This window comes from Rhinopithecus roxellana, chromosome 16 (genome assembly GCF_007565055.1).
Source record: "Rhinopithecus roxellana isolate Shanxi Qingling chromosome 16, ASM756505v1, whole genome shotgun sequence".
Taxonomy (NCBI): domain Eukaryota; kingdom Metazoa; phylum Chordata; class Mammalia; order Primates; family Cercopithecidae; genus Rhinopithecus; species Rhinopithecus roxellana.
This window is the reverse complement of record NC_044564.1, coordinates 86649298-86671116: the sequence shown is the minus strand read 5'-3', so window position 1 is coordinate 86671116 and position 21819 is coordinate 86649298. Positions and strand designations below refer to the sequence as shown.

General features: G+C 45.5%; 1 protein-coding gene across 3 annotated transcripts in view; it reads left to right on the top strand.

The window, feature by feature from the left end:
- The window catches only part of ROR2 (receptor tyrosine kinase like orphan receptor 2), a 233497-nt gene that overhangs the window by 168660 nt on the left and 43018 nt on the right, over window positions 1-21819 (top strand). For all 3 annotated transcript variants that reach the window (XR_004054093.1, XM_010373595.2, XM_030920389.1), the window contains exon 2: window positions 6327-6404. Coding sequence is in view for 2 of the 3 variants with exons in the window: in XM_010373595.2 (XP_010371897.1) it covers window positions 6327-6404 (78 nt within the window). In the remaining variant the exon portion in view is untranslated. The remainder of the gene's footprint in view (window positions 1-6326; window positions 6405-21819) is intronic.

Genomic DNA, 21819 nt, shown 5'->3' with positions numbered 1-21819 from the left:
AACCTAAAAGATTGGACACCCCTGAAAAGCCTTAAGCGAATGGAAGACATCTGCTTTCGTTGCCAAAGGATAGTGCAGTTTCTTTCCTAATTAGGGTGGGTTTTTTTTTCTTTTTTACATCCCTCCCTTTAATTAAAAACTTTCCAGAGATTCAAGGTGAAAAAGTAACCTTTTGAATGCATGGGAATAACGAATATTCCAGAGCCACTTCTTTGAATCTAGATGAAAAGATACAATAAACCTGGAGCCTTTACTTAGCATTCCTGTTTGCTCTTTTTCTGCTGGTCTCGGTGCAGAAACAAGCAGCCACTTTAGAGAAAGCCTCAGCTCCGTGTCACAGTGATGAGGGGATCTCACCTTCTCACTGTATCTGGTGGGGGTGGAGGTGCGGCATTTGGCCTCCCAGGCCCGCCGGGCTCACCGCTGCCAGGGCTGTGGACGCTGGGAAGAGAGAAGGTCTGTGAAAGGCCTCAATTCAGCCACCTGAACGGGCTCTCTCCCCCTTCAGCTAAATATTCTTTTGGCCCCTGACAGTGGGCTTTTGTTGGAGGCTCTGGGGGCTGTCAGAGACAGAAAGTAGAAAGAGCTTTATGAAGGCAATATTGAAGGGAGTTCGGCTGGTACGTTGACTCACTTGGGGGTTAATACGTTTGCTGTAGAAGTGGAATCGAAGCAAAGTTTAAATTGGTGAAACGGTTACTCCATTTTCAGGTGGTTGAGTTTTAACTCCCTATTTCCAAAGTAGAGTTAAGCCAGCCCTTGAAGGAATATAAGACCAGAGGCGAGTATTTACTCAACTCAGAGTTAGAAATAATGAAAATAAAAAATTACAGACTGTTAAGACCACTACCAATTAGGTACTGGCAGCCCACCTTGAATGCTGTTTGGTTTTCTAGCTGCAATTAAAACACAGGGTGCAGTGTCTTAGTAAAGCATTGCCCAAAACAGTGTCAGGGCTATTTGCTGTTGACATACTTTTCCTGACCCAGGTCCCAGACTAATAATGGGCTTCCCCTGTCACAACTTTATACTCTCCTCCTTCCCAATTTTTAACTTTTCTACCTTAACTGTTGCTTTTCTAGCATCATGGGTGTTTTTGATCTGACCTGTTGCCGAGCTGAGTAGTTCTTCTGGAACACGAGTGACATTTGCACTTGTAAGTGGGCCAGTGGGTGCACGGAGTGTGCTTGCAACGTAGCTCATTGTGAAATCTATCCTTGCCATTCATTCAGGGGGTGTCTGGTTTGCAGCACCGCCACCTTCTCAGGCTGTGCTTTTTCCCTGCCGTGACTTCTGTTCTTTCACACATCCTGCAAATTACACCTTCACATGAGGACAACCAAATCCAAGAATGCCAAGCTCTGGTGAATAAAATAACCTTACTAATTAAAAAGAGACTGCTTTGAAGTTGTCTGAACATTCTGAAGGCTGCATCTAATTACATCACAGTAAGCATACTGATTCAGATCAACAGGTGAAGAGATGAATGGATGAAAAGTCTGAATAGCAAAGCACGTTTAAAAGAAACACAAATCAAAACCAGAATAGCACCATGGGCTCAAATCCAAGGGCATAGGTAAAACTTCATTAATAAATGCTTGCTTAATGGCGTGTCTGCTGTTAATGAGACAATGATTGTGATACTGAAGGTAGTGCCTGGGAATCAGAACAGACGTGCTTGCTACTTCACAGATATAAATGTATCTTTTCTTTTTTTTTTTATTAGATGGAGTTTCGCTGTGTCACCCAGGCTGGAGTGCAGTGGCGTGATCTCGTCTCACTGCAACCTCCACCTCCTAGGTTCAAGCGATTCTCCTGCATCAGCCTCCCAAGTAGCTGGGATTACAGGCACCTGCCACCACGCCTGGCTAATTTTTTGTATTTTTAATAGAGATGGGTTTTCACCATGTTGGCCAGGCTAGTCTCAAACTCCTGACCTCAGGTGATCCACCCGCCTCAGCCTCCCAAAGTGCTGGGATTATAGGCGTGAGCCACTGCACCTGGCCTGGTTATGTAATTTCTAATTATTCAAAATCTGCACCTCCAGCTATTGCAGGCCTGATGTGAGTCTCTTAACAGCAACCTGGCATCATCAGTATCAACAGTGAACCCTTTCACTTTGGCCATTCTGTAGACACCAATTGGTTCAGCCTGGAATATACAACACATTCGTAAAGTGCTTCCAAGAATCTGCTACAAATTCCTGCTTAAGAGCTGATGTCACCATGCCAATGACAATTCCTGTAGGACTCAGCTAAAAAATCCAACATTCTCCAAAATGTTTTAATTTCTAAGTATTTGCCAGCGTGCTATCTAAATCATTGAATAACATATTAAATCCAGTGAATTTGTGTCAGATTCTGTTCATAGGGTTAGGGTACACACTTGGCTTTGAGGCCATTTACCAGGGATTGCACCATTAAGAATGTAAAGTATTGGCCGGGCACGGTGACTCATGCCTGTAAACTCCTAGCACTTTGGGAGGCTGAGGTGGGTGGATCATTTGAGGTCAGGAGTTTGAGACCAGCCTGGCCAACATGGTGAAACCCCACCTCTACTAAAAATAAAAAAATTAGCAGGGCGTGGTGGTGGCCACCTGCAGTCCCAGCTACTCGGGAGGCGGAGGCAGGAGAATCACTTGGACCCGGGAGACAGAGGTTGCAGTAAGCTGAGATCGCACCACTGTACTCCAGCCTGGGCAACAAGAGCAAAACTCTGTCTCAAAAAAAAAAAAAAAAAAAAAAAAAAGAATGTAAAGTATTTGGAGGTAGATGTTTTATGCAGTTCTCTACCTGTGAGACTTGGTTTTAAGGGATTGAACAAGGTGATAGAAATGTGTAATTGTTCTTCAGTAAACTTTCTACTTTAGTTTTAGATTTATAGAAAAGTCGTGATGGTAGTACATAGAGCGGCCACACACCCCACACCCAGTTTCCCCTGTTGTTAACACCTTACCTTGGCGCGGTACATTTGCCGCAAAATACAGGTGCATTATTCTTGACTGACGTTCACACTATTCATTTCCCCTGAGTTTTTACCTAATATCCTTTTTCTGTTCCAGGGTCCTGACCAGGATACTACGTTATATTTAGTCTTTGCTTCTAGACTGTCGTGTGTATTTTTGACATGGATAAAACTAGATATTGAACGTGCCATTTCATTATACCAGCCACACTTAAATTTTTGTTTCATATTAAATGTTTTCCTTTCTTTAAAAAGTATCAAAAAGCTAAAAGGAGCTTATAAATCACCACTCCCCTACCGACCTACCCAAGGGTTGAGTTTCCTTCTGGCTTCACCTCGCCACTCTGTGATGTTTTTACAGTGAAAATGACCCAGTTCCAACAGAGAAAAGTCAGGGCACTGTGTCTGTCGTATGGATGACATTCTTGATGGTCGTGTAGGGCACACTGACGAGCATTTTACCCAAACGAAGGTCGTATGGTTTGGCTAGAGTGGGGTCCTCATTTTCAGGAGAAAAATATATTGAAGTCCTGAGGAGTCAGGACAGATGAATCACCTCTCAGAATCTCTTTTCTGGTGGCCCAGAAGGCCGTGTGGCCTCTCTCTTGCTCCACCAGCTAAATCCAGGCAACTAACCAGGACAGGGACCTTGCTTAGTGAGCCCGTCATCTAGCTGGGGTGCAAGGGTGCCTGCACCAGGTGTAACCAAACAGGCCTTTATGTAAAGAACGACTCAGCACAGGCACCTAGGAGATGTTGCAGGGCGCACCACCGTGATGAGTCACCAGCCATATTGGGTTGGCAGTCACCACCGAGGCAGGTTGTGGTGGTGTGAGGCTGTCACAAAGTCATTGGGTCAGGAATGGTGATAGCGCTTTAGGTGCAGAAGCATGTGCTCAGTACGTGTGCCCAGTGCAACATCCATTGTGGTGGCCCCTAAACTGGCCAAGTTGAAATCATTCCGCGATCTTCCAAGTAGCCAGCCATTCCTGCCGGCTTGTGTGCAGCAGGAGTGGGGGCGTGTGCAGGTCTCCCCACCAGGTGAGCCTGGCTGCTCCTAAATTGCCCCACCTTGGGAGCAGCAATCCTAGTAGCTCCGGCATTTTGGGGTAGTTCCTCCCTTTCATACTTCAGTCATCTCTGAGGCCTCACGTACGTTCTCCACATCCCCTTCTCCTTGTAGAGCCAGCCCCCCCACTCTGGGAAGTGGTCTGAGCGAGCCTTATTAATGGCCTTGTTTATTAATCCCCTGGTACAGTATGCTTTCTTCTTCTTTTTTTTTTTCTTTTTGCTACTACAGGGCATGCATTTTAAAAAGTATAATTATAAAATTGATGCTTGTTCAAAATACTGCATATTATATGATTTCATTTATAGAAAATGTCCAGAATAGGTAAACCCATAGAGGCAGCAGATCCGTGGTTACCAGGGGCTGAAGGAGGCATGATAGGCTTGGCAGGGGGATGACTGCTAATGGGAATGAGGTTTTCTGGGGGAGATGATGAAATGTTCTGGAATTTCATAGTGGTGATCATTGCACAACCTTGAGAATGTACTGAAAACCACTCAATTGCACACTTTAAAATGGTGAATTTTATAGTGTGTGAATTATATCTCACACACATTAAAAAATTGATACTTGTTCACAGTAGAGCCATTTAAATTGAAATAAAAGAAATTTAAATTACCTATAATTCCAGATAACTAATAGTAACATTTTGATGATGATGATGATGATGATGAGTGTGTGTGTGTGAGTGTATGTGTGTGAGTGTGTGTGAGTGTGTGTGTGTGGCAGTTTTGTTATTATTGTTTCCATGTTTTGTTTATTTTGGCGGAAAGGTGGTATTCTTAGCTCTTTTATGGGTTAGGAGAAACCCTGTTGGGTTCTGCTGAAAACACTGAGCCCTGTTTTCACTTGTACCCATCCTACAAGTTCACATACTTCCTGTCACACTTTGCTTATCAACTTTAGAAGGCTGCGGTATCTGGAGTGAGCCCAAACTATGTAGTATAGGGAGACGACACTTTAAAATTTCAAGATATAAATGGTGTCTTAGTTTCTCAGATTAGCAATAACAACCTAGTTTTGTTGAAACTTAAAGTGTCAGTTCTAAGGGTCTCGTGATTGGACATGCTGAGTTTATTAACCGCATTTGACTGGCAGAGGAAGTGAAATTTCCACACGTGAAAATGCCTCCATTTCTGAATTAGAAACTGACTTGGGAAGAGCTAGGACTCTTTTTCCACAGGGAAATTGGGCTAGTGAAGCTTATTTTTCTTTGGGGTATGTATTTATTTGAGTGTTTCACACCATTTGTCAATTTCTAAGCAGTTAATAATTTTTATGTCTCTTTTCGATGTGTGTATATAGCGCAAGTATGTTTGATTTCATGTGGTCTCTCTACATTTAAACAGTGCTGAGTGATGGTGTGTGTAATGTGCTGATTTAAAATTTCAAATCCAAACTGAAGTCTTTAATACTTCAGCAGAAATCCATGGATCGCCTTGCATAGCTGATGCCAGCCTCTGTTCTGTAGCAGAAGGTGCTTCTGTCCAGGTTTCCATGATGGAACCACTCCTCCTCCCCCAGGGATGCAGCACCGGCTGGCCCCATGTGGTTTACCTACTGTTGAGGAAGAGTAAAACACACACAACTGTTAACCTGGGGAAGAATGGTAGGATTGCTCTGGGAGAGGTGTGTGGTTTGCAGGGAGACTTAGAGAATAGAAACGTTTCTTCTAAATGGTTGCTCATGGACATTTTATGAAAGATGGCTCAGGGCTTGGCTTTTGCGGGGTGGGTAAATTTGAACTAGAAATGATAAGAAGAATGGAAGTGAAAAGCCACAGCACCCATTTATGTCCTTTACATTGTGGGGTGGGTGCTTGGCTGCTGCCACTGGGTCTGGGGATGGGGAGGACAATGAGTTGCTTAAGAAATTCTCCAACTCTGAATTTATTACCCAATTACCAGGACCTCCATCTGGAGGGCAGCCTGCGGCATCTGGCTACAGAAATGTTTGATTTTGCCAGCCAGTGCTTTGGTTTCTTTCTCTGCCTCTCCCTCCCGCTCTCTGTCCCTCTCTGAATGAAGCCCAGGCTCCACTGACTTATTTCCATACCTGTTTTGCAAAGCCCCCACATTTGCTATTCTTGGGATAAGCTTCAAAGTCACTTTTACTGTTAGGTCATATCTTTATATCACTATAAAATCCCTCTAGAGGTTACCATAATGTCTTATCCCTCTGTGTTTTCTACAAATACTACGTCGTTTTGCTAGAATGTCATTGTCTTTGCATAAAATTAAAGGCTCCTGAAAGGAAAACTTGTTTAATACCTATCCTGGTTTCTTTTTCCCAGGTGAAGTGGACGTTCCGGATCCGAATGACCCCTTAGGACCCCTTGATGGACAGGACAGCCCGATGCCAACTCTGAAAGGTGAGCTGGGACATGCGGGTGCTCTCTGTGTTCTTGGAACGCCTGTGCCGAGGCTCATCTTGCCCCGCCGTTGCCTGAAGGAAGGCGCTGGGGGTCCTCTGGCCCCTTGCTGCCCCCTGGTGGTGGGCATGGTGGAATGCCACCTTGATTCCTGCGTTTCTTGACTAGGAGGGAGGGCATTGAGGGCCTGTTGGGTCCACGGGTGGGAGGTGACATGCAGGGAGGTGTGGGCGGACAGATGGCGGCCTGGCAGATGGGGAAGGGGCCTGAGCAGAGCCTTAGGAGCTGGATTCCTGTTGCATGTGACTCCAGAGGTGTGTGTGCGTCTCAGTGGGCAGGCGGCCCTCCTCCTCTCAGCCACCTGGAATCCTGCCTTGTGGCTTCAGCTCTTCCCCTGGGTCTGTGGTCAGAGCCGTGCTCACTTGGCACACCTTGCTGGAACGCACCATAGATTTGTAGGGTGGATAGAACAAGTTTCCCCCGGATGCAGACCTGTGGCTTGAGGAAGTGATGCATTTGCTAATGCATATAGTGTCACCTCATAGCCGCAGATAGCCTGTCTCAGTTAGCTCGGGCTGCCTTAGCAAGCACCACAGACCGGGCAGCTGAAACAACACACACTTCCTAGTTCTGGAGGCTGGAGGTCCAAGATCAAGGTGCCAGCACAGTTGGGTTCTGGAGAGGACCCTCCTCCTGGCTTGCAGACAGCCGCCGCCTTGCTGTATCCTCATATGGTGGAGAGAGAGAGGTCTGTTTGATTCTCTTCTCATAAGGACACTAATCCCGTCATGGAGGCCCCGCTGAAACCAGCCCAATAGTCCTGTAGACAGTTCTTTGGGATAAACAGAGAACTTGACCCTGGTCTTAAAGTTTGAAACTTACATTTGTTTTATCTTGAGTTCCTTCTTCAGGAAAAGGATGCCCAGACCTCTCAAAAAAGTATCGAATCATGTTTCTCCAGGCCCTCCTTCATCATGTCTGCTTCTGTACCCCTCCCTAGTTCCTGTTTTCTCACACATAGTTACTTTTCTTCTCTGGTGTATAAACCCCAAGTTTTAGTCCATCGGGGAGATGGCTTTGAGACTGAGTTCTCATCTCCTTGACTGCAGCACCTGATTAAAGCCGATTTAAAGCCCCTTTCCTTGGCACTGCTTGTTTCAGTGATTGGCTTTCTGTGTGGGGAGCAGGAGGACCTAGACCGAATCCCAGTGTTTTCTTCCTTGGCACTGCTTGTTTCAGTGATTGGCTTTCTGTGTGGGGAGCAGGAGGACCTAGACCGAATCCCAGTGTTTTCGTAACACCCGCCTCATGACCTCGTCTAATCGTGATTACCTTCCAAAGGCCTTACCTGCAAATATCATCACATTGAGGGTTAGAGCTTCCACTTACGGGTTTGGGGGACACAAATGCTCAGTCCATAACAATCAACTGCCGTAACAGCCACTTTATTTCTGTCCAGTCTACAGAGTGGCTCTGCACAGCATCCGCATGGACGTCAGTTGTTTAAAACCAAGAGCAGGTGGAGCTCTGCCCAGCATGCAGGGTGGCGGTGAGGCTGGTGCCTGGTGCTTGGAGGCTTCCTTAAGAGGATTCCATCCTCTGTAGGATGTTAAATGTAGAAAACACATGCTCTGAAAGCTTGTTTAGCACACTGGCCTTGGGGACCACGTTTCCTTAGGAGTAAAAAGAGTTTTTGATGGTTAGATTCTCAACTTGTTTCTCAAAAGCCTGACAACCCACAGTGCAGACAGACCACAGATGCTTACTGATTGCCCCCATAGCTGGCTCTGCATGAGATCCTAGGACATGGTGTTGGCTGAACTGTGCTCTTTGCTGTGTGGAGTTTGCAGATCTGGGGAGAGTCAAGCTGTCAGGTCATTATGAAATTCTGAGTTGTGGCAAGTGACCTGAAGGAAGAGACCAGGTTTTGGGAGGGTAGAAGAGAAACGGGTCTCTTGATTTGGGGACAGATGGTTGTGCTGAGATCTGAAGAGTGGACGCTGGCCAAGTGAAAATGGGAGGGAAGTGAAGTGTGTGCCAAGCCCACTGGAGGCCCTGGGTCAAGCGGGACTTGGTGGTGTGGTGGTGCCGCAGGGCAGACGCCTGGCTTACGGCAAGGTGGAGGTCAGAGTCAGCCAGGGCTGAATCCCTGAATTTCAGTAGGGCAGCCAGGAGGCTTTTGAAATTCAAGTCAGTTAGAATAAATAAAATTGCGAATTCAGTTCCTTGGTTGTACTAGCTACATTTCAATTTGGCAAGAGCCTCCCACAAGGGGTAGCACAGATCTAAAATGTTCCAGTGTCACAGAAAGTTCATGGAGCAGCCCTGGGCTATGCCCTGCACAGCACTTTAGGTCCGGAATTTGTGTTTCATTGTCAGTTGTTGAGGGCGTCTGGTCTGGGGGGTGGTGCAGTCCCATTCACTCTGTGAAAAAATCACACGGCAGCTGTCAGGCACGGATCGAGGAGAAGCAGAGGATGCAGTTGAGGGTTTGGGGACGAGTGATGAGAAGCAGACAGGCCACAGTAACAGCCGAGAATCCAACTGGAGTCATTCCATAGACTCTGATATTTCCTTGGGAAAATGTATTGCAGTCCTTTGTTTCAGATGCGCTGCAAACCTCTTGCCCAGATGGGGAGCGTGGGGGCTTCCTGGTGGGCCTGGGGCGGGGCTGTGCTGAGGCTCCTGGAGCGGGGGCTGCAGAGGGCCTGAGACTGCTTGTGGGATGGGAGAGCTGTTCTTTAAGAGGAGTGGTCATAAGTAACCCTATGAGGCAGAAACAGCTGCATATTCATGATGCACTTAGGAAGATGCATTTGCTTATCAAGGTGAAAAAATGACCATCAGATGAAATTGAACAGAAAATTTTATTCCCTGGATGCTGCAAGCTCCCAGCCTTTATAAGTCAAATTCAGTGCCCTAAGGTGGGATTCTCTCACTTCCCTTTCTGGAAGTGGAGCAACTTCTCAAGCTTAGAATAGAATACTTTCTACTGTGCTTTTTGTTTGTTGGGATTTGATAGCCTCTTGACTTCTTTTGTTGTTGTTGTTAACCCACAAGCGATTGGGTTAAAAACCATGTGTGTTCAGTGCGTTCCCATGACCGAAGGAGCTGATTGATTACAGAGTTTGGAAGTTTGCCTTGGACCTCTCCAGAGCACAGAAATGCTGACGCTGAAGGTGGCCTCTCAAGTGGGCACATCTGTACATACATGCATGTTTATGAAAGGGTAGTTCAAAAAGAGAGCAAAGGACCACAGAAGGCTGGGCTGTGTTTCTTTGCAGTATCAGGATAGTGGAGTTTAGTGCCGCAGTTCTGAGCCTGGGTTTGCAGGAGGAAGGGCCTGGATAGATGGCGGCTTCACCCTTCCCCTGGGGCCAGGGCCTTGGGCATGGCACTGCTCTCAGCAGTTTCAAGATGGGAGTACCCCCAGCGCAGGCGGGATGAAAGGACTTGCTCAGTTCGCTGCAGGCACCCAGAAGCAGTAGCTGATGCTGACACCATTTGTTAGCATCACAATCATGATGATTTGTGGATCCATCAGCACCCTTAGTGGGACAGGATCCATAGTGAACTGCCCTCCCCACCCCCCCCCCCACCCCCACCCCCCGCCAAAGTCTCAGGCTAGGGGCCCCAATCTTTCCCCTGCTCGTCAATGACCTGGTTCTGTAATGTGATTTTACTTCCTTTTGAGTTCTTGCTCTTGCACCAATGGAGACTGACTCCACCCGTCCTTCTACTCCTGGCCCGTTCCTCACATCATTTAGTACTAGAAGGAGTCGGCCTGGCAAAGCCAGACTCATTCGTCCTGTACATTTTTGCTCATAGAGCTTCTGGGAATGTCGCGCTTGGCCACATTTGGCCTAATCACATGTATAATCATAGCTGAATGTACTGTATTAGCTATTTAACGCAATCATCAGTCATGATGTATAAACATCTCTAAAATCACTGGCAGGTGACATTGGCCTGTGGACCAGTTCATCGGTGATAAGACAGCTTTACCTTTGGCCAAGCAAAAGCGAATCCAATAATTAGCTGGAAAAAGTGTTTTTGTTCAGATGTCCTGGGTCAGTATTTGGGATGAAGCTTATGTTTGATAGATGGTATCGAGAGAGAGAGAGAGAGAAGTTCCCAGAGCAAAAAGCCTATGTAGAGAAAGTGAACACCAAGGATGTTGTGATTTACAGATTAAAAGTTTGCCTTCAGTTTTCATATGCCAGAGTACTGTCGTTGTTTAAGACTGCAGGTGACTGTAGGACTCGGTTATAACCAGGTTAACATGTGAGTGGATATTTAACAGAGCTTTGTCTTCCCTTGTTACATTAGACTTCCAGTAGACATACATACATACATACATGTTTTAGAATTCTCATTCTATTACTTACAGAGGCTTATATCTGACCTAGAAACCACATGCTTTTTTGTTCCAAGGCTGTGTTTTAAATGTACATGGAATACAGCTTGTGTTTTGTAAGATCAGTACTTTGGAATGTTTGTGGGAAGTGGATAATTTCTGAAGTTCGGGGCGGGGTGGTGTGGGCTCGCCTGTCTGCTGGCCTCCTGTTCTGGCTCAGCCAAAATAGACCCGGCGAGCTGTGTCTCTGTCTTTGGAGAAGAGCTGCTCCTCGTCCACACTGCAGCCAGCAGGGAATTCCTGACTTTGCCCATGTAAGGATGTGTTGCAATTATAGGTGATCTCAAGTGGATTCTAAATAACAGGGTAGTGAAACCAGTGCCTTGGTTACTAGGCTGTTCCCTGCTATTTGTGACATGTCAGGCTGTGGTGCTGAACTAAAATTTCCTTGGAAAGAGAAAACAAAGCAGTCAGCAGAGCTCCCTGAGCTGATACGGAGACCGTGCCTATTGGTCTCTGTTTACCAAGCATCAGTTTCCTAGTTCATATAGGTCTTATCGGCTGAATTATTGTGTGTGTTTCTGGTTTATTCTGGAACTCCTGGTGTGCGTGCCTGTGTGTATGTATGATGGTCTGATAGGTTTAACATAGAGTGAGGGTCTCTGAGGCTAACCGGGTGGAAAATGAAAATAGGATCATCACTGCAAACAGTCAGCATTCAGCCTGTGAGGTCTGTGATTCGCAGCTCGGGCTCAGCATAAGGGGGTGCCATGCGACTCTCCCAGCTGTGTCTCCTCTGGCCAGGGACCCCATGGAAAGTTACTTTTGGGACTCCAGTGTCTGAATCTACAGAATGGGCACGATGAATGTTAGTTGTTCTGAGCGTGCGCAGAGACGGCAGTTGTGTGTCAGCTGCTGGGTGCACACCTGGCTGCAGGAGGCAGTAACGTTGTTGTGCCTGGGCTTGTTGTTCCCTTAGAATAGGGAAGACACTCCCTGCAGTGGGTGTGCTCCAAGTGCCCAGACCAGAATGTGAGAGTCACCCTGCCCCAGCCATACCAAGTGAGCCTGGGTGGGCCCCGTGCTGACCACCAGCAGGCAAGCCAGGGTAAAGATGACGAGGAATGTCCTCCTGCCCAGTGACTGTAGCCTGTCCTCAGAACTCTGCTCATCCTGAGAACATCAAGATTGAACACAGAGGTGACGCTGAGGTTTACCAGATACCCACAAGGGGCGCTCAAGCACAAATAAGGATGCATAGGGCAGCGTGGTGCAGTCCCCAGGGCCACCATGCGGGCATCCCTCTGCAGCAGACTGCTCTGTTATTCCTCAATAATTTCCCTGCAAAGGAGAAAGGACAGGGTCTAGACACATAGAACAATAAAGAGAAAATAATGTAAACAGTACAGTGCAGCAGAAATGCACAGGGAACTGATGGTGGTCTGGATGTCCATGGCGTTACTCACATGGGCAGGGGGGTTTCTGGGAGGATGTGGCCCCTGAACTGAGGCTTCTTGCCTTCAGCATGTATTTACTGAAGCCCACCGCATGTTGGGCGCTCAGGAGTCTCTCAAAACGTCTCAGTATGAGGCAGCATGGTCTCCGCCTCCCCTGGGCTCACTGAGTATCCTCCTAAGTGGGAGAGGCAAGCCTGGGAACCACAGGAAGACCTCAGATCATGAAGGTGCTGGAGGGAAGCAGAGCTGGGACGGGAGTGAGCGGTGCTGGCTGTCGCCGATAGGGTGGTCAGGAGGCTGAACCCCACAGAGTAGGGGCAATGGCTGGCACAGCTCAGGATGCTCTAGGCAGGAGGAGGACGTGGGAGAGAAAGGGAACGTGGGGTCCCACTCAGAGCAGCAAGGCTCTGACACCCAGTCTCACAGTGGGTGCCCAGGGTCAGACTCCGGTTTCATTCTGGCCACTTTGGTTGTTATGTAGCCAAGGGCAGGAGTGGGGGATGGAGTCCCACATGACCTGCGTGCTCAGGGAACCCCCAGGGCAGCTCTGAAGGTGCTGATGCACTTAAGAGGCACAGGCAGGGAGAGGACCAGGCCGCCACCAAGGAGGCCAGGATGGGCTCCATGCTCTCATCCTGGGACATCTCAGCCTTGTGGGTGTCGGCTGGTGCTGGAAACTCATCTTACAAGGACACAGGAGGCTTGCACTGAGCCCAGTGTCCACATCCATGTCCATCCCGGGCTGGGGATTTCTGGGGGTACATTTTGTATGGCACAGAGAGAAGCTCCAAGCTCCAGGGTGACATGGGGAGGGAGCAGCTGCCGAGCACTAGGACTTGGTGGAGGGAAACCTCCAGGCAGGTCATTCTTAGGTTCCAGGTCAGCAGCCAGTTCAGCCCCTGCCAGTCTTCTCTGTCCCCGCGCAACCCACAGCCACACAGTCCCAAGGAAACCTTTCCCTAAGACGTTTTCTAACATCCGTTGGACAAAATAAACACAAGATTTCCAGGTTCTGAGCCTTGCGCCACTCTGGAGGCTGAAGGCCATGTTCAAGGCGCCTTCGATCCAAGTAGGGGACCCTTTGTCCTCCTATTGACTGTGAGTCTGCAATGCCCATTGTATTGTCTGGATCTGGAGCCACTGAATGGTCTTGGAAGAAAACTCAGCCCCACAAATAGGAGATTTCAAAGTGCACCGTTGGTTGTTCGGGGCAGAGTTTGGGCCGGGCATCTGAGACTGTCTGGACTGTCTGTAGACCCACAGCAGCTTCTTGCCATCGGTGAGGCTGATTCCTGCCTCCGAGCCTTCCCTGCAGTCCTCCATCAGCCCCGCTCTTTTCCCAGGGGTAGAATCCTGACAGCCTGTGCCCAGCGGGGTGGCGTCCCTATGGTAGGCAGCCGTTTCCCTCGTCTGACTGGTATTGCCAGTGGCTGTTGTTCTTCCTCCTGTGGGTGACACACAGGGACAGCAGTGATTCTTCCTGAGCTCGCTGGGTTTGAGACCGTACTGCAAAGGACTGTGCCACCACCTGTCTGTCTCTGTCTGTCCCCGGGGTGTGCACACACCCATGTCTCTGTCTCTTTGGGCGGGAGTGGATGTCACCTGTGTGTAGGTCTTAGTTTTAGTTTCTTGGGCTGTCTCCTTCTGTCTGCAGCCGTTCTTCTTTCTTCTTCAATTCCTTTACCCTTGCAAAGGATAGGTCCTTTGTCATAGCAAAGGATCTCAAGACAAGATGCCTTAAGACATCAGAATGTTTCCTCTCAGCTCTGGAGGCCAGAAGTCTGAAATCAAGGGTTGTTGGGCTTGTTGGCAGAGTAGGTTCCTTCTGAGGGCTCTGGGGACAGTCTGTGCCATGCTTCTGTCTGAGCTCCAGGCGTCGCTGGCAACCCTTGATGCCTATGGTGCTCTGTGGCTGTGGCAGCGTCCCTCCATCTCTGCTCTTTCTTCCCTCTAGGTCTGTGTCTGAAATTCCCTGTTCCTATAAGGAAACTGTCGTTGGATTAGGGCCCTCTCTAATCAAGTAGGACTCAGTCCTCTTAACTTCGTTACATCTACAGTGACCCTATTTCCCAATAAAGTGACACTCACGGGTTGCGGGGGTGAGGACTTCAGCATGACTGGCTGGGGGACACAGGTCACCCCACCATCGTCTCGGTTTGTCCAAAGGTACAAACACTCTTAGGTACTTTTCTTCATCTCAGTAGAGAGGATATTAGCGGTGAACAATAGATGAATATGCCTAGGAGTGAAATGGTAAATGCTAGCGCAACATTTATATAGATAAGGGGCATTTGGTTAGTATGATTATCATAATCTAATGAGTCAAAATCATTTGTTTTGTTTAAACTACTTACCAATTCAGTTCAATCTAGTCCTTTTTGAGTTCATTCGTAGGCCAGACTAAGGACTAGAATGATAATTAATATGATGGATGACTTAGTTATTGTGGAGAGGTTTGTCGTTTGGAGGGGTCATGGTAGGGGCAGTAGTAGGGCAATTTCCAAATCAAATAATAGAAAGGTGATGGCAACTAGAAAAAATTTTATGGAGAAAGGAATACGAGCAGAGTTTAGCAGGTCAAAACCGCTTTCGTAAGGATTAGTTTTTTTCTGTATAAGAATTGAGTTGAGGCAGTCAGAACATGATGATTATAAGTAGCAAGGTTAGAAGAGTGTTAATTGTTAAAGCTAATACTAGGTTAGTTATTCTTTTTCGAATACTATCGAAACTAATTGATTGGAAGTCAACTGTACTAGTTATACTAAAAGAATAGGACCCTCATCAATAGATAGAAATAGAGAGGAACAGTCAGACAACACCTACAAAGTGTCAGCACCAAGCGGCGGCTTCAAAGCCAAAACGGTGGTTTGATATAAAATGATATAACAGTTAACAAATAAGGCAGATAATGAGGAATGTAGATCCGACAATGATGTGAAGGCCGTGGAGACCCGTGGCAACAAAAAATGTTGAGCCGTAGATGCTGTTGGAAACAGTCAAGGGTGCTTCAAAGTATTCTGAGATTTGTAGTAGGGTGAAGTAGATGCCCTAGTAAAATTGTAATGAGTAGGGCTTGGATTATTTGTTTTTGATTGTTTTCTATGAAGCTGTGATGGGCCCAGGTAATTGTAACTCCTGATGCAAGTAGTACAGAGGTGTTTAAAAGAGGTCCTTCTAGAGGATTTAGGGGGGTAATGCCTGTTGGTGGTCAATGTCCTCCTAGGTGTGGGGTGGGAGCGAGGCTTGAGTGGTAGAATGCTCAGAAGAAGCTGGTGAAGGAGAAAATTTCTGAGACGATAAACAAGACTATTCCATAGCGAAGACTTTTTTGGACGGGTACTGTATGGTGCTTCTTGTTTTCCTCGTTTTCTGTGACTCCCATCCTTCCTGACACTGCCCCTGGTTTTCTGCAGCTGGCTGCATGCACTGCTCAACAGCTCAGTGGGAAAGCCTGAGGAGAGTGGCCACTGTTCCACGCCTGCAATGGATTTATTAACCTGAAAATATTTTCCCTTGGGAGGAGCAGCTTTATGTCCTTCCTGCAGCTCTCAGGATTTCCATTCCACGTGCCCTTCCAGGAAATTTGTTTTATTTCCCACTAATCCAAGCTCCGTAACCTCATGATCTCTAATACACAAAGTTTTCTTGATCTTCCCAGACTGATCCGTGTGACCCGGTTAAAGCAGATCCTCAAATGCCTGAGTAATCTGACCAAGTTGGTGAATACTTGGATGATCAGCTGGGATTTAAAAATCGTAAGTCGGCCGGGCGCGGTGGCTCACGCTTGTAATCCCAGCACTTTGGGAGGCCAAGGTGAGTGGATCACGAGATCAAGAGATCAAGGCCATCCTGGCCAACATGGTGAAACCCCGTCTCTATTAGAAATACAAAACTTAGCCAGGCATGGTGGCGCGTGCCTGTAATCCCAGCTACTCGGGAGGCTGAGGCGGGAGAATCATTTGAACTAGGGAGTTGGAGGTTGCAGTGAGCCGAGATCACACCACTGTACTTTAGCCTGGGGACAGAGCGAGACTGCCTCAAAAAAAAAAAAAAAAATCATAAGTCTTTGATCTGACTGTGACTGCAGCAGAGCCGTGTTCCCTGGTGATGGGATTCCTTTGTTACTTTGCCTTTGGGTTGTTTTAATGCTTGGACTCAGCTCCCTGTCCAGAGATTTGCAGTGCACAGAGAGCTGGCCTGGGCACGGGGAAGATGAACCTGTACCATCAGTTGCTAAAGTCATGCCACTGTTGAGTTAGAAAGGGGAGCTTTTTTGGGTCAGTTAAAAGGGAAGACTTCTGTTCTGTGTAACGCTATGGAGTGTGAGTGCTGCCCAAATCCAAGTGAGCCAAAACCTCGGTCGGCCATGCCTGGCTCGTTTTGGCCTGGCAAATTGTTTCTGGAGAGGTTTGGGGCAGCTACAAAGGAATGTTTTTGTGAGTTGGAGGAGAGCTTAGAAAATGGTTAGTACAAACCCTGTATTTTGCACATAAGGGAAATGAAGCCAAGAGAGGCTAAATGACTGGCTATAAATTAAACACCAAGGGAGAAAGGAATATTGTGCTTAATCTCTAGAGAGCTTTCTCTCTCACTTTCATGTTTGGCCCCTAGAGAATCGATGACGTTGAAAATGGTGGACCAGACTCATTTGGCAGCCCTCCCACGTAAATTACATATGAGTGCTCAATAAAATGCTAGTAAAAGATGCAAATGCTTATATGAACGTGCAAGGGAGATGGAGAAATGCCCAGGAGCCAGGAATGGAAAGGAAGCAGAATTATAAGTGACGGCCCTGGGCTGCCACAGAAGAAGCCACTTAAGGTAGCCCACTATGTTTGCAGCCTTGGAGAACAGCCCAATTCTCCTAGGTCCTCAAGAAGAGTTTATCTGAGACCAAGGGCTGAATTCTGAAGGCATCATGGAGTTGTGACACGAGCTCACCAACAGTGAAAAGTGGTGTCACCACATGGCCATGGCATACATGTGGACATGTCTGTGAGCCACAGAGCAGAGAGAGCACCAAAACGTGGACACACTAAATCCACCAGGGCTTTAATGTCAGAGCAGGCTCGGGAACGTAAATGCTACACTCGAGAATATGCAGGGAGAGGGAAATCCTGATGGAGAGTAAATGAAATAAGTAACCTAAAGTTACTGATTTCACTTGGAATTGGATGTATTAAGTTTCTTCTAATCGGGAGAAATGAGGGATTAGGAGAAAAATCTAGCTTGGTTTAGGAAAATAAAGGAATGTACATTTCTTGCACCACAGTGTAAGGCCTATGAAATATCATCCCTGCTATAGAAACAATTCTGCTAGGTCCGGTTTCATCAAAAGCCTTGGGTTTCCACACCAAGCCAGGAGGGAACCCATGGGCTCCACAGAACTGAAACTTTGTTGACAAGCTTCACTGTGAAGCTCAGAGACCTGCGAGCTAGAGTCCTGGAGAAGAGGGATGAGCACATTGCCTCGGGGTCAGTCCCCAGAGGTGAGAGGAGAGATTGCCCACCCTGGCTCCAGATGGGAAACACAGAAGGCTCTCCCATGAGAAATCAGCTGGGACGGGCACCTCTGGAAGCCAGATTTACATTACCAGAATGCTGTACGAAATTCCAAGCCAAAAAGTGAAGATAAAACTTGGCACTGCCTGTCAAGTGAACCCGGTCCTCAAGGGATTCCCTCAGAAAAACCAGCCTTACAATAAAAAAAATTACACAGCACACTTGGCGAAGCCCAGGATGAGTGGCAAGCTAGTAAACAATGAAGCTAGTAGGATTAAAGATAAAGGAGGAAACAGAAACCACATAGAAGAAAAAGCAGTGGTGGATTTGAAAAGGAACCAAACAGAACTTCTAGAAAAGAAAAATATAGTCCATGAAATGAGAAACTTGATGGATATGTTACAGAGTAGATGCACATAGCTAAAGACAAAAAGGATAAGGAGTATTAAAAATAGGTAAAGAGAGAGCACAGTGGAATTATCATATGAGGAAAACCAGCATATATCTAGAAGGATATTTAATATTTTGTGAAATACTGATAGAGGTTTTATAGACTTGACAGAAGGCACAAATCTTCAGATTTGAGGAAGGGCACTGAGACCTGAGGAGGATGGAATAAAAATAAATTTTACTATTAATGATAGTCTGGAATGGCAAAGACAAAGGAAAAATATTGAAAATAGCCTAAGAAAGGGAAAGTTCAGAATACTTGCAAAGGAACAAGAACTGCAGGACTTTCAACAGTCACCATAAAAGCCAGAGGACAGCAGTGCCTCAAATTCTATACCCAGCTAAACTATCATTCAAGTGTGAAAGTCATGGATGTTTTTAGACCAAGACTAAGAGTGTTTACAGCCTTAGTCCTTTACCCAAAGAATGAATGTTATTCAGGATGAGCTCAACTGAACCTAAGAGGAAGGAGTGAGGTGCAAGAAGTGTTGGTGAGGAAAGAAGTTGGTGAGCAAGTTGGTAGATCTCAAAATACTCGTGACAGTAAAAATAACAATAATTAGAGGCTTAAAATCAGAGTGTATCTAAGTACTAGGAAGCAGTTTGACATCTCTCTCTCTCTCTCTCTCTCTCTCTGTGTGTGTGTGTGTGTGTGTGTGTGTGTAGCTCATAGCATTTAAAGTCTTTTGTAATTGGAGGACTTTGCTAAATTAGGTATGCCTATAAAAAGTAGTTAAGCTAGCCACTTATATATAACTTTCAAATAAGCAGAGGGGGAAAATGGAGAATTTAAAAATCCAATAGAAGATAGGAAATAAAAAACAAAAGACAATGGAAACGTTAAAAATAAAACTTATCAGTTAAAAACATAGACTCAAAATGTAAAATTATATGCCACTTATAAGAGTTATGTCTAATACAGAATCATAAAAATGATGAAGATATTAAAAAGATAAAAGTAGGGCTATGTTAACCAAAGGTTCCCTGAGGATGGCTATAATAATATCAGATAAAACAATCTTTTAGACAGAATTGTTGCTTAGTGATATATGGACCCAATGATGTAATAAAACTGAAGTTGGGAGTGCATTCAGCCCCATCATTTCCCATATTATCAACTCAACTTGACAGAATTACTAAAAGCTATTTGACAAATGCAAAGTCTTTGAGTCTAGTAGATAAACATACTAAAAATATGAACAACAAAATCAACAAGCTTGATCAAATGGGCACTTAAAAATAAAAGTCTGCCATGAACGTAGACTAAGCACATTCTTACTAAGCATCTGTGGACCATCTCCAGGAAGCTGACTCTGTGGAGCATATGTCAGTGGCTTCAAAGAATTGTCACCACTCAGATCATATTCTGTGACAACAGTGCAATTAAAGCACACTTTAAATAACTCATAGCTAAAAGAAAAATGTCATAAGATATATTACACAATATTTGGGTCTGACTAATGATGTGAAGATTAATTTATTGGATGGCTAAAGAAGAGTGGAAGGAAAATTTTACACTGAATGCATACATAGAAAAGGAAAAGATAAAATGAATTAACTGCAGAAATTGGAAAAAGCATCAGAATAGATAGATGAACAGACAATTACAGAAGGGGCACCCCAGTGACGAGAAATACATTCCAAAGGTTGTGGAAGCTCACGAGGAATTCATAAGATGCGAACTAAAACAATAGCGCAGAACTATTTTATGTCCATCAGATTGGCAAATATTTTAAAGCCCTCAAACACCAAATTCCGGCACAGCTGTAGGGAAGCACTTTAATTCAGATACTGTTAGTGAAATACAAATTGTTTCAAGCACTTTTGAGACTCAGATCAATGAAAGGTTTCAAGACTCTATGACACCACATCCAGGTAGATACTTTTTTTCCCCCTTCCAACTTTTATTTTAGGTTCAGGGGTACATGTAGAGGTTTGTGACATGGGTAAATTGTGTGTCATGGGGGTTTGGTGTACAGATTATTTTGTCACCCTGGTAATGAGCATAGTACTCAATAGGTAGTTTTTTAGTCCTCACCCTTCTCCTACCTTCAGTCCTCCAGGAGACCCGGGTGTCTGTTGTTCCCTTCTTTATGTCCATGTGTACTCAATGTTTTACTCCCACGTATAAGTAAGAACATGAGGTATTTGGGGTTTTGTTCCTGTGTTATTTTGCTTAGGGTGATGGCCTCCAGCTGCATCTCTGTTGCTGCAAAGGATATAATTTTTCTTAATGGCTGCATTGTATTCCATGGTGTATAGGTACCACATTTTCTTCATCCAGTCATGTATGTACTTTTGAGAGACTCTTGTATATGCACAGGACAAGATATCTGTATAGGTGGTCATTAAATATTATAATAGCAATAATGTAGAAACAGCTTACTCTTGTTCAACTGGGAAATGGATAAGGAAATTGTGGTTTGTTTGTATAATGGACCATTCTATTACACGGTAATTAAAATAAATGGAGCACATCAACCAACATAGATGGATGAAATAAAGCAACTAACAAATATGACCTTTCAGGAAAAATTTCTGAAAATATAAAATAATATAAATATGCATTGGAATGATGCATACAAGTTCTCTGGAGAAGAAGAAACAGGAGTAGGTTTTGGTTGCATTCTAGAATTTTTTTTAAGTGTTCAAAGTAAAATACGGGAAAATTAATGTCAAATCTTGATACATTTTGTTCATGGTTATCATTTGATAGCTGTGTTTTTCTGTACGTTTGCAGCATTTTAGCATTTAACATTTTTAAATCAAAAAGAATACTGAAAAAACAGGCAAAAAGATATGGGAGATATGAATTTTGAAAGCAAAAAGGTTATGTTATTGTTATTTGAAGAAGATGTTATCTATGTAGAAAATCCAAGGCAATCAACTCAGAAACCGTTATAACTAAGATAGCTGAGTAAAGTGGCAAGATCTTTAAAAACTTGCAGATGGGATTAATTTAATGATTTTGAGATGAGAGGATCATTCTGGCTTATCTGGGTAGGACCAGTGTAACCACAGAGGTCCTTAGGAAGCTGGGGCTGGAAGACTGGATTCAGCAGTAGATGTGGCAATGGAAGCAGAGGTTGGAGTGATGCAGTGGGGAGCCACTGGTCAAGGAAAGAGAGGACCCCTAATGTTACTGAAACACCAGGGTTTGATCTAGTTCCTGCTGCTCACCACACGGAAAGCTAATCACTGAAACAAAAATTATTGCCAAGAAAGAAGGCTTTAATCCGGTGATGCAGCTGAGGAGATGGGAGCTCAGCCTCAAATTCATCTCCCTGACTGACTAAAATGAGGGCTTTATGTAGCAGGGAAGAAATGTAGCTATGTGTGGGAAAACAGGAACGTGGAAGGGGTAGTAAGGAAGCCATCATGATGATTGAGGGCCTGGTGTCTTACTGTCTCGATGTGATATGATGATCTTGTGAGTTTCAATTCTTTGATACTTTTTTAAGAGATCCTTTCCTGAGGAAGGGTCAATTTCTATATTTATCCAAAAGAAATGTCTATGGCAGGGTCCTCAGCCTCCTGGCCATGGACTGGTTACTGGTGCGTGGCCTGTTAGGAACTGGGCTACACAGCAGGAGGTGAGCAGAGGGTGAACGAGTGAAGCTTCATCTGTATTTACAGCCACTCCCCGTCA